Source organism: Eleginops maclovinus, chromosome 11 (assembly GCF_036324505.1).
Source record: "Eleginops maclovinus isolate JMC-PN-2008 ecotype Puerto Natales chromosome 11, JC_Emac_rtc_rv5, whole genome shotgun sequence".
Lineage (NCBI taxonomy): Eukaryota > Metazoa > Chordata > Actinopteri > Perciformes > Eleginopidae > Eleginops > Eleginops maclovinus.
Window position 1 is genome coordinate 5,839,526 of NC_086359.1, and position 16,242 is coordinate 5,855,767.

Consider the following 16,242-nt stretch of genomic DNA (forward strand, 5'->3'; position numbering starts at 1 on the left):
GTATTTATTTCCATTAAAACATATGTTGTTTAAAAAATATATCAAGTGATAAAGGTTTGCAAAGACACAGCGTCACAGCAGACCCTGGAGTGCTTTTATTTTGAAGGCCACATAAACAAACAGGAAGTGTTTGCTGTGTTTTGGGATACTTGATTACATTTAACGCATTTCATGTTTTGTGTAATTACTTCCGTTGTGGTGTTTTCAAAACAATAGTGATTGCCCCAATCATTTTTTTAATGCAATATTCTTCAACAATTTTCAGGAAATTAATGTTATTATATTATATTCAACTATTTTATGTACAGTTTTGGGTTCATTATAAAAAAATTAGCATCTTAAATGTTATATATTTGTATAGTTACTTTACTAGAATGTTTATTACTCAATCTGCAATGCTATTTGGGCCACATTTATCTGGATCCAGATTATATTAATTAATTACCATATGTTGGACTAAAGTATGGGTTTCTCTTTTGAACTTCACAAAATACATTATGACAGCACTTCCTTATTTAAAGGGAAAAAACATTGATAATTATTAACTAAAGGGGTGAAGGGGTTGAAATTTAGTTGTGTAATATTTTACATGTGGAGTTGTACGAGTGTGCCTGGTCATTGTGTCTAATATCTGTCTCATCACACCCTGCAGATCAGACAGACAACATGCTGGTCTCTCTGCTGGGCTACACCGGCTCTGAGGATAAAGGTCTTGTCCTCCTGCCGACAGAGGAGGCTGTGCAGCTGCTCCTCAGCCCGCTTCAGGTCAGTCATGATACTCAATGTCTCAGCAAGCATGTCATCCTCCCATATGTGGCAGGTCTTCTTAGCACTCCTTAAAGGCTTTTTTATTTTTGGGATACAGACATCTTAACACGAATGACCGTTGTTTTGTATCATATCGGTATTTCTTGAGTTGATTTGATTAGAAGTATATTTTCTCGGATTTCTTTTGTACATTTCTGCTTTTCATTTCACTCATAATTACCTTTTGCTTTATTTGAGTGCTTTTGTATTTTGTGGTTTGAATGTTGGACTGAGGTTAAGACGGCGTTCTCCCTCACTTGCATATAGTGATTTTTGCCTGTGTTTAAAATATAATAACTATTATCTTTCAGATATACTAAGCACATACAGAATGCCCCTTTCCTTTTTGTTATAATAAATATGTAAACTATTTTATTGTCTTGTTATTATTCAAAAGTCTGTGAGTCTTTATAAGTAGGAAATAGTTACAGTTTAGTTTCCTCATTCTTGATAATGAGACAGGTTGGATCAGTAAAATCAGTTCCTTCTCCTCCCTCCTCTCTATACCTCCTCCATGCTGTAAGGACATACCTTTGCAGTGTAGGCCTATTGCGATATTGACATTAACATGTGAGATGGCCAGCTCTGTTTGCAGTTGTCAGTGATGTGTTAGAAGCACCAAAAAAGTAGACCTCCTTCAGCACGTTTAGTATTTCTAAACCTAAAAAGGTCACTCTAATATTCGTTGGACCGCCTTTAGCTTTGATCCCGGCACGCATTCTCTGTGGCATCGTTTCCACAAGCTTCTGCAATGTCACAATATTTATTTCTGTCTTGCGTTAATTTTTCGCCAAGATCTTGTGTTGATGACGGAAAGTCTTCTCCAGCACATCCCAAAGATACTCAATCGGGCTCAGGTCTGGACTCTGTGGGGGCCAATCCATGTGTTAAAATGATGTCTCATGCTCCCTGAACCACTCTTTCACAGTTTGAGCCCGATGGATCCTGGCATTGTCCCCTTGGATCATGCCCGTGCCATCAGGGAAGAAAACATCCATTGATGGAATAACCTGGTCATTCAGTATACTCAGGTAGTCAGCTGACCTCATTCTTTGGGCACATAACGTTGCTGAACCTAGACCAGACCAACTGCAGCAACCCCAGATCATAGCACGGCCCCCCCCACAGGCTTGTGACCTTTTTTTTCCGGTCGGGCAGTGTATGTATTTAGATCTAAATTTCGGAGAGAGTTTGGGTTATTTAAAGCAGCGTATTGGATCATGTTTATCATAGTAAATATATAATCATGTTTCAAAGTAATTCAAGTAATATAAGCTGCACAGTTTTACTGTTTGTGGGTCTAATTGTAGAAATGAGTCTTTGCCTGGAGGGGATTAAAAAAAAAAAAACAGAAATAAAGAAATCCCAAATGTTTTATTACAAAAGAGGTGATGTTGTGGTTCAGCCTGTGATATTGTGATGACACTTTGTACTACCTAAAGAAACCCTGAATAAGGTGGCATGGATTTGAGAATGTAATGTTGAGGAACTATACTTCTTTTTCTTTTGTTGTCTTGTGATTGCCCATAATGCAATGCACATAGCGTTTGTTCCACATCCTGTACAAGTGTTTATAGTTTGACTCATACTGTTCTTCTTGTTGTCTCATTAATCCAATTACAAATAGCCAGGGAGTCCATAAGTCAAATATTGATCCATGTTGTCTCTGTGTTGTCCGTCCTAAACAAACCTATATTTTTGTTAGCTCTTACTGATACCGTTGGTTGGTTGTTTGGCAGGTAGGTAGGTTCATAGACAGATGTGATAAAATAAGAAAAACAAAACAAATGAAAGATCTAATGTAATATTTTTATTTGTACAAAATCTTGTTTTAATATTAATAGGCTTAGTGTACATCGGGGTCAAGTTAAAAATAATAAAAGTCACAGGATTCAGATAGTGTCCCGTATATCAGTTAGACATCTTTCTGAAAAAATGTAAAAAAGACAGGAAAAAAAAAGAGATGGGAACATAAGAGGGTCTAAGTGTAGATTCATTTCAAAATAAAATACAGTCAATTATTTGGATTGACAAAGCTGATGTTTGACACAACCACACGGATGCGATCACATGATAGAGCTCCTCCTCGACTCCTCGAAGCTCAGTGACAGAGTAACTGTTCCACTGCCGAAGCTCATCCTCGGTTTGTGCTTTCCTGAAGTCGCATCGCTTTCATTGCCGTTGGTCTTGAGGCTGATGGATGAGGACGGGCTCGAGGCAGAAGATCCACCAATGCTCCCGGATTTCTTTCTTGTAGCCGTATTATGTTTCAGTGTAGCTTTGGCAGCTACTTTGAAAGCGTGGGCCGCGGTGCTGCATCGGACTTCCTCGATGGTGTTACTGGAGGGTTTGAAGAGGATGATGTAGATCTTGTTGAAGAAGATGCAGGCCAGCATCCCAAAGCTGGATGCCAGTATAGCAATGACTTCCACAGCTGAAACAAACTTGCCGTAAGTACTAAAGTACGCAGGTATAAAAGAGATCCAAACTATAAAGAATATGAGCATGCTGAAGGTGATGAACTTGGCCTCTGTAAAGTTTTCTGGAAGTTTCCGAGATTTGAATGCAAAGAAAAAACATATAGCTGCCAGGAGGCACGTGTAGCCAATAAGAAACCCAAGGGCCATCACAGATCCCTCATTGCAGGTGATAAAAATGATCTCATCAATGTCGTGATTCCTGTAGCTGGAAGGAGGGGCGTTGTAAAGCCACACCACACATATCATGACTTGGACAAATGTGCACAGGAACACCAACAGGAACTGGAGGTTCAATCCCCACCATTTACGATGGAGACTTGTGGGGATCTTGGCTTCGAATACCAAAAGTACTCTGTTGGTTTTCACAAGGATGCAGGAGATACAGAGAACAAAGCTGATACCAAAGGCAGGTTGGCGTAAACGACATGTCCAATCCTGCGGCTCTCCAATGAAGATGAGGGAGCTGGAGAAGCAACAGATAAGTGAGAAGAGGAGGACGTACGACAGTTCTCGGTTTGTGGCCTTCACTATTGGGGTGTTGCGAAATCTGACAAAGACTCCCATCACAAATGCTGTCATGACCACTCCGAGTACTGCACATATGGCCAAAGCTATCCCGAATGGCTCTGTCCAGGAGAGAAACTCGATTTCCTTCAGGAAGCAGAATGTGTGGTTCCCATTGGACCAAGAGTTATAAGGACACTTGATGCAAACACTGGCATCTGTATAAAGACAAAATAATATGTGTAGAACGGCAACATTAGAAAGGTTTAACATTAACAGATTGGGAATGTTTGTCAGTTCAATACCTTTATGATTACTGTACTCTCCATCTGAGCACTCGGTGCATTCAAAGCAGCATGTGGGCATACTGTCAATGATCCCCTTTCTTGTACCAGGTTCACAGTCCTCACTGCAATTAGAGAATGGCACCTATAGGATGTAAAGGTGAGAGAGAGCGGAACATACAGATATAATGGACGTTCAAATGTCATTGGTGTAAGGTTTTATAAACAATGTGTGATCATTTTTTGGGGGGGAAATTATATTGTTTTGCCACAAAGTCAGAAGTGAAGTAACAGCAAGAAGTAAGGGCCGACAGGTTATGATATTTAAATAAAGGACCTGAAGATTCAAACCCTTAGACTAACAGGATTTATCCGGATCTGGGCAAATTGGCGTTTGAATATTCCCCAACTTTCAAACTTACAGACACACTCTTAAACTATTTACACATAATGTGCAATGTGAAAGCCGTTAGTTATTTATCAGTGAATTCTGCCATTCCCGTTAGCTAAACAAAGGTTTTAGTATGTTTTTATCGGATTGTTTTTGTTTTTTACCTCACTCCCTCCACTGATTTTGTTTACAGCTCTGGTAAAACCACTGTATGCAACTGGTAGCACTTAATAGTATTTGCAAACAATGTTATCCAGTAATAATACGGTATGTCAATGTTGTATTTACAGCTGGTTTTACTGCCTCCATGTGGACAAAAATACCAACTTTGTTGCTAAAGTCCCATTGTTGGTCCAAGGGCTAAATTAATATTAGCCTTAATGTTAAAGACTGGCCCTGCAGCAGCTGTAGGGTAATGGACAATACACCAAAATCACAGTGGAAAACAGAATATGTGACTGTAATGGGGAGATCCTCTTAATACCAGTTAGACTGACCTCAGAACTGTATCCATTCCACAAAATCTGAGTCTTATCGATAAACAGTTTGGCCCCCCTCTTGATGTGCATGTTGTAGTATCCGACCTCCTGAAACAACACAGAGCCGTCCTCCGCAGACCTGTGCCAGTTTATAATGGTGTAGTTTGCTGCCAAGTCTGCGTTCTCGTCAAAGTGCATCTTTTCGCCCATGCTGTTGGTGTAGTTCAAGTGTCTGAGCTGCTTCAGGACCTAAGAGACAGAACCACACATTTAAAAAAATTGTAAACTACTAGGAATGTCATTGCTTTGTTTTTTGCGGTGAATGTGCAACATTTTACCTGCCATGCCTCCATTTTCTTTAAATCTGCACAGGAATTGTTGGCAAAGAGTCCATGTCCATGTGTGCAGGTGAGTATGTCCTGCAGGGCCTGTGCAATGGAATAAACTGCAACATACACATTATAGGAGATACGAAGGTGTGTGAAGTCCAGGTATGGGGTCTCAACGCGCGTGATATCTTCCTCACCAGTACACGAAGGCCTGAAACTAGTGCTGCCATTCTCACTCTCCTGCTGCCTTGGGCTGTCTTCCAGATAACAGTTGAAGGTTTCTTCCCAAAACTCCCTGACAAATTCATTATGACTGTCTCTCTTTGGTTGGACTTGTTGTAAGAACCCTCTAAAGCCAGGTATATGCCCTGCCTTCAGGGCAAAACCAATAGTCCCCGCTACAACATCAAGATATTCTGGTTTAGCGATGAGAGAGGAGCTGGCCCACGCTTCACTGGCTAACCAGATGCGATCTGTGATGTTTCTCCTCACCATCTCTTTGATTAGAGGCTCCACATCTGGGCCGCTGGCAAACACAACAATTACTTTAGCGGTGGAGTTCTCAATCCTGTCAGCCAGCGCTTGGATTTCATGATCCTCAAAGTACTGAGAAATGAGTTCATTAAGGTGAATGCAGATGTCTCGCTCTTCCATCTCCTTCTCAAACTTCTCGATGCCTGGGCGTCCGTAGTCATCATCTGAAGCCACAGCAATTACCCAGTTCCACTCAAAGTACTCAATGATGTCTGCCATGGCTGTGGCCTGATACTCGTCTGTAGGAATGGTTCTCATGAAGGACTTGTACTGATTCTTGTTGCTCAGTAGGCGACTAGAAGAGGCATAGCTGATCTGAAACGGGAAGATTTCATGTCATTCAAAAAAAGGTTTATCAATTTGTTGCTAAAACATCATCCAGGAGACTTTTAAATTAGTTATCCAGTTCAAATTTATTGTTGATAACATTTTCAGGATGCAGGTGAAGTGTTTTGTGGTACTAACCTGTGGAATATAGAAAAGACCCAGTAGGTTTGCAACAGCTGTAGACACGGCAGATCCGGCTGCTCCTACTACTGCTATGGTGGCCGGGATGTGATCAGTGCAGTTACAAAATTCATCTAAATTTAGGGAGTCGATCTTATTTTGGGCCACAAAGCTAAGAGTAGCTTCCAGGGCTTTTGACACTGTGTTGCATGTGTCAAAGATCCTGTAGCCCAGGGTGATGTTAGGCAGGAGGTCACTGCTGTTGTTTATCTCATCAATCGCATAAATCATGGCCTGAAGCCAACGGAAACCACGAAAATTGAACCTGTCAAAGCCAAAAAAAGAGGTGGATTTTAGATGATTTTATCACACTCATTGAGTAAAGTCATAAAAACCTGTTTCAAAATGTTACCTGACACACTGTGTGGATTCAGGCCGAGCTGCGAGGTCTTGGTCTTTGGATGCGACTCCAAAGTGAATGGGGAAAAGACCTCCGAGCAAAATATCTCCAGTCATCTGTGCTCTCTGATGGGGCCCGTAGGTAGAAATCACATAACTGGACCCCAACACGATCAGGTAGTACAGGAAAACTCTCATCTTGTCTTTCTAATGGCCGTATTATTCTTCTACAACTCCCCGGAGTGAAGGCACTCTCAGTTTTATCTTCTCCTGTCGATCTTCCTGCTGCGCTGTTTTGCGTTTTTCATGTTTACACTGATGAGATGTCTGACTGTAGAAAAGAGGGGAAATGTATTAGGATTTTGTAGCCAATGGGCTTAATTCAGCTATGCCATACATACATTCTGAAATAAAACAGCATCTAATTAAAACTTTGTTGTTATAAAGGAAAAGCGGCAATTATAAGGCTTGACTCTTGGCTCTTGATAACCTCAACAAGATATATACAGTACATCCTTATGGGGATTTAGCAGTGTGGATAAATGTCAAGCACTGAGCTCACTTTCCCACATAAAGAGTGTCAAAAATGGTGTTAATAGCCAACGTGACCTGAGGCTATACTACTCTAACAGGACTACGCAGTTTCATATGTTTGGGAGTTAAGAGTTTCTGCTCTAGCTTTAAGAAGAAATTCATTTTAACATTTCACACCTCAGTAACACTGCAGTCCTGCTGCTGGAAATATCCATCTGAACCAAAATAGATTGTGGATTTACATTAGTGAAGTCACACTCTAATGACCCTCCTTCCTGCGAGCGCTCGGTCTCATGCTGTGGCCAGTGAACCCAGTCACCATGGAGAGAAGCCGTCTGCGCCTGGCTAATACTGCTGGAAAAATGCTGGGGCAGAGCTGTGATAATGAAGGGGGCTAACGGCTGTAAGAGCCTCTGTTTGCCGCTTTCACTTCATAGCTATGTCAGATCGATTTTAATTTCCTTTTGCCATCATTATTGGTGGAAACCGTTTGCAATAAATCAGCAAGTACCTACAAAATACATTTTAGAATTTTCCGATGTCAAACTTTAATATGTTATGTCCTCCATGCCCATTCAGCTTCTTCATTAATGTCTATCAAGCATTGGAATATGCTTCGTGCTGAGCTTAAAACGGGACAGATACAGTACCTGTACAGATCTTGTATAGATTTTATAATTGTTAGTGTGATGGACACTATGTACACTATGTGTGTGCCTGCCAAAGTAATGCATCATCACGGAAAAGGATTAGGGCTCCTTTTTTTTAGATCAGACAAAAGTGAATTTTCTGTTCAGATTCAATTAAAAATGTAAAGAAAAAGTCAGATTTATTTTTTCTTCTCAAAATTCAAGCTTGGAAAAAACAGGACTGAAAAAACCCTCTTTTGGTCAGACGTCAAAACATTTTTCACGAGGCTCTTATTCCCTTCTTCACATCTTTTCTCTCTTTGAGACAAATGTATTTGTTATCCATTATCCTTGCTATTAAAAAAAACACAATCATAAAAAAGGAATAATAATTTCTTACAAAATTAAAATGTTCCTACTTTTTCCAAATAGATAAAAAAAACTGAATGTAAGATAATGTTGTTGGATATTAAACAGAAGGGAATTTTAAAAAGAAAAGTGTATTCAAAGATTTTTAACTCCAATTAAAAAGTAATTAAAACTCTGAAGATGGAAAATAACATTAAACTTACCCCCTGAACTCCTGTGGGTTTTAAATATGCTTGTTAACCTGCAGGTATACACAGATATGACGGTGTTTTCCCCAAAATATCCCTGGTGCTGAATGAATTCACTGGACAATGGGGTGAGCTTATGAACCTCTCTCTGCAGATGAATCATTAACAGGGAGAGGGGTAGTCCATTTCCTTCAGCTAATGAAGTCTACTCACAGTTCACTTCACCTAAACTGAAGTCATCACAACCTACGGTGGTAAGATTTCAACATAATCCACTTTTAGTACAGGGTTTCAAGAATACAATCATGCAAACTGGCCTCCTTATGTATGGTAGCTAGAATATGAGATGGAGACACATTCATGTATGTGTTTTTCAAGAAGTGTAACTGGACTTTTGTGTCTGTACAACCACTCATGGATTTCTTTGTATGAAATCTCAAATTATAAGTGAAATCTCCTTGTTTTACATCCAGGGTTCTCTATCTTTATCCTTTATTGCAAATGTACCGGAAGAGACATGATACCAGGAGCCCCTAGAAGCAGTGGATCGCACCATGATGTTCCTCAAACAATTAGCTGCTTCCTTATGCTCTGCTGAACGGGTCTTCAATTTGTTGCTTAGCAGAAGTCGCCAGAGAAAAAAAAATTCACTTTACAACATGTTGACTTATCTGTGGCACAACCCAACGCCGTGTCCATGACGTTAGGCACATTAGACATCCGACAAAGAATAAAAAACTGAATTCTGAAGTTGCTTTATAGTTTCATAGGTTAGTCTTGTAGTTTAATTTCTTTCACTGTGCTTGAAAAGGATTAAGACAAAATGCCTATTAGGATGAAATAGTACGGGATGCATGCTGCAACATAGAAGACAATCCCTCACAGTCAGAGTTAACTTGCTGTAGGAAAAATGTGTTTCAGTTTTAAATGAATACAGATAAAACTGCACAAAAGTTCAGTTATTTCACTATAATTCAGGTTAGTAATCAGTAGCGTATGACTCACTCATGTGGCCTTTAAAAACATTTGGTTATAAAGTGATGCAACAGTTATAGAGTAATGTTAAGTTACATGTATTAAGTTCAAACCGAATCCGAGTGCATGCTTTTCATATTACTGAATGCAGTGGTGGAGTTGAGCAAAGCACATTTACTCATCTGGAGGTGGTTATACAATTTTAGACTTTTTTTTGCTATTAAAATCCACAACACTGAGTGAAAAAGTAAAAGTACAGTCCTATTCCTTGGCTGTGTAAAACTGTGGGATTAGTTGTACTGTTTTCACTCAGCATTGATTGTTTTCAGCCGGCAATAGATTAAAATAAAGGATATCTAAAAACTGAGTGTATATTAATAATACATCTTTTTTTTTGCGACACTCAGAATATCCAAAATTAAACATATTTGAAGCACATTATTATTGTTGTTATATTTACTATTAATCCTGATTGAGATACTGTTTATTTATTAAGAAAAATGTAAGCAGAATATGGCATGAAAGCCTCCATCTACACACACATTTCATAAAGAAAGCCATTTATGGAATTCCTGTTATTGTTTGACATGCCAGAAAAGCCCTCAAACAAATCAATCTGATCCTGTCCTTTCAGAAATGACACATATGTATGAAATGTAACATAATGTGTCAAAAATGTTGAGCCGCAACAAGTTCACAGTGAGTGGATTTATCCTCACAGTTAGTGTGTGGACCGGGACGGATCAAAACACACTCACACTGTAGCATTCAGAGGAAAGGTAAGGATGTCTTTCTTATGAGAAACCTGTAATATACTGGATATGATTTAAATTAGGAAAACAATTGACTTTGCATGTAACTATGATGAAAGTATTCCTGTGTAAACGCAATCTGACAGCCAAAACACAAAATAATGCGGTGTAAAAATGTAATTACTTCTGCCTGTGTCCCTCACGCAAGTTTTACGGATTCAAACTATAGCAGCATTTGTTTATTAGACTCAAGATTCATGCCATGCAGTGAGACCCATGTTGCAGATTAAGAGAGGAGAGTTCATTTGTGTCTAAGAATGTTTAAAGGGAGCACATCATCACATTATTTTCTAGACAATATTTTATTCAGTGTGTTAACCTCAAACTGGTATTTTCCAACCACTGTCTGTCATATATTTGACAAGTCGTGCTTCATCCTTTTTCTAAGATTTTCCACCTTCAGCAAACAATGAAATGTTTTTCTTTCGCAGGATGTCAGGTTCAAAGATCCTGCTGTTTCTGAAGAGCCTGTCCCGTAGGAAACCTCTGGAGCCTGAAGGAGAGGTGTCCAACTTCCGCCGATGCCTGACTACTCTCGACCTGGTGGCCCTGGGGGTCGGCAGCACACTGGGGGCCGGTGTGTATGTGCTGTCGGGAGAAGTGGCCAGAACTGTGGCCGGCCCGAGTATCATAATCGCCTTCCTGATAGCAGCCGTGGCCTCCGTCTTTGCGGGACTTTGCTATGCTGAATTTGGAGCCCGTGTTCCCAAGACTGGCTCTGCCTACCTCTACAGCTACGTGACCGTGGGCGAGATATGGGCTTTTATCACCGGCTGGAACTTGTTGCTGTCCTATGTCATAGGTAGGAATATTGCTGAATATATTTATGTGTCAAAAAGGTTTAATAGTCATCTTGGAAAAGTCACATGAGTAAATACTTCTATCCTCTTAACAGTTCTATACAAGCCTCAAGTCTTTAATTAAAACATATGTTGGATAAGATGTTTGTTTTTATATAACCGGTTGCCCTATTTAGTCATTTATTTTGTCAATGAACCCATGCTGTATATCCTTTATTTAAAAATCTATTTATTTACTGCTTTTAAGGGACGTCGAGTGTTGCCAGAGCATGGAGTGGGACCTTTGATGATCTCATTGGAAATGTCTTTGCCAAAACTCTGGGCAAACAGGCTGCGATGAATTTTCCTGGATTAGCTCCCTACCCAGACTTCTTTGCAGCAGGCCTCATAATGCTATTGGCAGGCAAGTTTCATAATCCAAACCCCTGTGACCTGTGACCCTGTGACACGAATTTATGATTATGAATTATGTGTGGAAAATTAAGGAGAAAACAGTAGATAATCACATTTTATGATATATTTTTAATGCAATTTTCCAGGTTCAATTGTGCCATGAGCAACTTTATATTTTTGTGTTTCTCGTAGGGATTCTTGCATTTGGCGCTAAAGAGTCAGCTGTTGTGAATAAGGTTTTTACAGCAGTGAACGTCCTGGTGTTGCTGTTTGTTATCGTCACTGGATTCATTAAGGGGGACATCAACAACTGGCAACTTGGTGAAGAATCTCTGCTTAATCCATTTGAGTAAGTCTTCATATCATCTTTATTTAAAACGTTTCCACAACATAACACACCAACTCAACTCTCGATGTTGTTATCTGCTGTATTTAAAGAGGCCCCATTATGCTATTTGGGGGTTTTCCTTTTATTGTAGTGTGTCGTATAGGTTTTTGTGTATGTTATCTCTCCAACACTCCACCCCTGCCTGAAACACCTCCATTGGACTCCTCTGTTTACTTCTGTAACATAGTGACACCACTTTGTAACACTCCGACACATTGTATGTGGTAGGCTAAGGGGCGGGACACATCTAAGCGTTGACTAATCACAGTAGAGCCGGCCAGCTAACCATTCAGAGCAGACTGGGCTCTGGTTTCAGACAGAGGGTGAAAAGAGGTGCTGCAGCACAGACAGTATGAGAACAATAAAGAGCTTTTGAACATTAAAGCATGGAGACATGTCCCAGTAGAGGCACTAAATACTAATATGAACCTGAAAATGAGCAGAATATGGCACCTTTAATGAAATTATTGTTAAGAAACCGTATTTGGTTGCTACTGCTAAGTTATTATTTGTTTGATTATTGTTGCATGACCAAGCCCCAACCTGTCTACTCTTTACAGAAACTACACATCGCTGAACGACACCGCCATATTTGGCAGTGGAGGATTTTTCCCCTTTGGCTTTGAGGGGACATTAGCAGGAGCAGCCACATGCTTTTATGCATTTGTTGGATTCGACTGCATTGCCACAACAGGTAAATTAATTCACACATATAGAGACAAAGAGAAGATGCAGTGCCATAGCATGATATAGAACTAAATAAGCTACTGTACGGTATGATAATAATGTGTTTCTTTTTCAGGAGAGGAGGTTAAACACCCTCAGAAGTCGATCCCACTCGGCATTGTGGCGTCACTCCTCATCTGCTTCCTAGCTTACTTTGGTGTGTCTGCAGCCCTGACTCTCATGATGCCGTATTATCTGCTCAGTGTTAACAGCCCCTTGCCGGTGGCCTTTACATACATTGGTTGGGGCCCTGCAAAGTATGTCGTGTCGGTGGGATCTCTCTGTGCTCTGTCAACAAGGTATGAAACACAGCGTGCACTTTTTAACTGCCACATCTATCAATTACCATAAATCATCAATTTCTAGGATCAATTATTTCACGTTTTCCTTTGCTAACAGTACAGTACATCCTGTAGATGAAGATCATTGGAATCAGAGTTACAGTACATACTTAACACGAACAGAGTCATGACATAGGCCTACATTAGTTATTTTATCGTTTCTCCCACAGTCTACTGGGATCAATGTTCCCGATGCCCCGCGTTCTCTTTGCCATGGCCAGAGACGGACTTCTTTTCAGCCCTCTCAGTAAAATGAGTGAAAGACAAAGTCCTGTTATAGCGACTCTGGTCTCAGGTGTTGTAGCAGGTAAAATACATCAGACAATTTTGAATGCTTTCCTGAAAGTTGTAGTTGAAATATTATTTAATGACAGTATCTTTCTTATTATCGACTGTGTTTTTCAGCGATCATGGCTCTGTTGTTTGACCTCAAGGCGCTGGTTGACATGATGTCAATTGGAACACTCTTTGCCTACACTCTTGTTGCCATATGCATCCTAATATTAAGGTAAGATCGTTTCTTCTCTTTTTTCTTTTTGGCCCAGTTTAGCCTTTGTTTGAGAGTGAAAGTGTTGAAAGCGGGAGATAGAGGGGATAACACAGCAGGGACTGAGCCAAAGTACATGGGCCTCCTGCTCTAACCGAGCCATACAGCAGCGCTTAATTTAAAGTATTTACAATAATGAAAATGTGTGTGGTATTATTGCTCAATTCTTAATAGGCAATATGACTGAAGAGCTCATGTTTATGAATGGTGTTGAAGTTGGAAAATGGTTAATGACCTAGTGCATTTCTTCCTTCCATTTAACCTCCTAGTAATGACGACATACAGTATCATTAAATAAGATGACATCGGCCTGGTGTGTGTTGGAATCATTAATAGAACATAACTTTATTATAGACAGGGGTTTGAATACTTTGATTGACCAGAGAAAAAAGGACACCAAGAGTAAAACCCACCAAACCCCCCTGTTTAAGTCAAACATATCCACCTGCAGCTGGAAGGACAGCAGAGCTCCTTCTCCAACAGACTGCTCCAGCTCCGCTGTCACAAGGACAGGTACAGGAGAACAGTCCTGTCCACTGCAATACACTGTACAATAATTCCCATCTAGCTGGACAACTCACTGCTCCACAGCCTCTCTGTTAACTGGACATAACATGCACACTTTACACTTTACAATTTACATTGTACATTTATATCATATTTTCCTTTACATTGCACTATTTACTATCTGTATATTTCTTATTTTTATTTCTATTTTTTTGCTATGCTTCATATTGTATTGTGTTTTGCTGTGGCAACGAAAACATTTCCCAATTGGAATGAATAAAGTATTTCAGAATCTGATTCTGATATCCGGATATATAAAATAAATGTTATGTTTCCTCAAGGCTTGGGTGCATTTAGTTATATTATCTTTACTTGTACAGGTACCAAGCAGACCTCAGCGAGGACAGCAAACCAGAACCCTTTACGGTTAATGGGATATTATTTCCTCCTTCACAAGCGACTTCACGGACATCAGAAAATGTGTCAGTCTTAACTGTTTTTATGAGTAAGTGGTCTTTCTAACACAATCCTCTATTGTAGCATACACATGATTTTCATTGTTAGTAACCATTGGACTTACTATGTTCTCCTCAGTCTTTTTAGCTATCATCCTAAGCCTCGTCATAAATAGAGCTGTGGACTCCCTGCAGGCCTTGGAGTGGTGGAGTTTACTTTGTGTCTTTATCATCGCACTGGTATTCGTCTTCATCACACTGGTCATCTGGAGGCATCCACAGAACTCGACCAAAGCTGCTTTCATGGTATACTACCTCTACCTTAAGAGCACACAAACATCCATAAAACATCGTAGAATAATATGTCATAATAGCCATTAAAATAATCAATGGCTAGTATAGAATGTAACCAAAACCAAACATATCGTATGTGACGTCTGTGGAAAAAATGTTCATTCATTTAGAAAAATATCCTACTATAGCCTTTAAAAATGTTTGACATAGTATATCTAAAATAGTTATATGGTATCTGCATTTCAAAACATATCTCATATTATAACCTGACAAATAAACTGTTATAGTATCAATCTATAACCATTACAACTAACTATTTGTGTCCCTCCTTCCAGCAACACCTGCGTTATAGTTCTTACCTACTTCCAATGTACAACTGTGACACCTATTGGACCAATTTGGTACATGCATTTTGAAAACAGAATCAGAATCGGTTTTATTACCAAGCAGGTTTACACATATGAGGAATTGGCTTTGGTATTAGGGGCCCAGTGCAGCGCGGGGGAAAATGGAATACTTTTTCATTGCTTTGGCATAATTTTGTAATGATTTTTCTCTCTCATGTGCACAGGTTCCTTTTGTTCCGCTGCTTCCTATTTTCAGCACCTTAGTCAATGTCTATCTTATGGTTCAACTTGGATCAGACACATGGATTCGCTATGCAGTGTGGATGGCAGTAGGTATGTGAAGAATATAAGCTTTAAATTAAACATTTTATTGAAAGAAAATCTGTAAAAACATTTTAAAAAAGCAAAACCATCTAAGATGTAACTTTTTTCCCTACAGGTTTAATCATTTACTTCTGTTATGGTGTTCAGCACAGTGTGCAGAAACAAAGGCTCCAAAACTCACAGAACCACGTCAGTATTCACAGCATCAACACCACTATGGACCAACGCTTTGATCCGGGACAAGACTTTAATGACTAAACCATAGGACACCTTTTGATTTTCTGATATAAGCACAAGTTGGAGTATCATCGAGCATCGAACTAAACATTTTCTTTTGAAAAAGAACTTGGCCAGTGTGCATAAATGACCATAACGTGTTTGTTTTATGAATTCTGAGAGTTAAAAAAATGGAGCATTTCAGTCACAACCTCTGACCTATTGTTTTTATCTTGTTTTTTTGTAATTTTGAATGTCTAGGAAAGTTTTTGGGTGCATTTAGATTGAATTTTAATACAATAAGAAATGCAATCAACCACAAACCGCAAAATTAATACAATTTTAATAGACATTAAGCAGGGATTATTCATCCCTCACTGAGGGCGATACCTCTTGGTTTTTCTCAGTATTAATCCAGGTCCAGGTACAAACTAGTATACATAAATAGCACTGACATTATCTCTGCATGAAGCTCTTCTTCTTTTGGTTTACTGATTTACGTATAAACATTGATTAACAACAATTGATAAAGAGGTAAACCCCTGTGTAGTTTCATTATTTTTGCAATCAATGTACAACATTTGGTCAAAGAAATTATCATTTTTGAGTTTTCTGCATTTCCTCATTTGGTCAAAACTCACAATTACCTCACATTTTGCTCATGTTCTTTTTTACATGTTTTTTTAATGAATAATACACATTACATTACTATAGGCAGGATTTTTCTTCTTTTGAGCTCCTTA

At 39.3% G+C, this 16,242-nt stretch overlaps 2 protein-coding genes across 2 annotated transcripts; one reads left to right on the forward strand and one right to left on the reverse strand.

Annotated features, from left to right (window-relative positions):
* Positions 1-666: 666 nt before the first annotated feature.
* Positions 667-16,229, forward strand: zgc:175280 (cationic amino acid transporter 2 family protein). Its single transcript, XM_063895433.1, has 13 exons — positions 667-754; positions 1,996-2,002; positions 10,593-10,963; positions 11,209-11,364; positions 11,547-11,703; positions 12,303-12,436; positions 12,545-12,767; positions 12,980-13,116; positions 13,215-13,317; positions 14,244-14,368; positions 14,458-14,624; positions 15,184-15,292; positions 15,399-16,229. The coding sequence occupies exons 1-13, from the start codon at positions 667-669 to the stop codon at positions 15,539-15,541; spliced, it is 1,920 nt and encodes a 639-aa protein (XP_063751503.1). The 3' UTR covers positions 15,542-16,229.
* On the reverse strand, positions 2,605-6,852 carry casr (calcium-sensing receptor). The gene is made up of 6 exons (XM_063895431.1): positions 6,668-6,852; positions 6,274-6,580; positions 5,284-6,123; positions 4,964-5,194; positions 4,097-4,220; positions 2,605-4,009 (listed from the first exon to the last, which is right to left on the reverse strand). Exons 1-6 carry the CDS (start codon positions 6,850-6,852, stop codon positions 2,874-2,876), a joined length of 2,823 nt encoding a protein of 940 aa, XP_063751501.1. The 3' UTR covers positions 2,605-2,873.
* Positions 16,230-16,242: the final 13 nt, after the last annotated feature.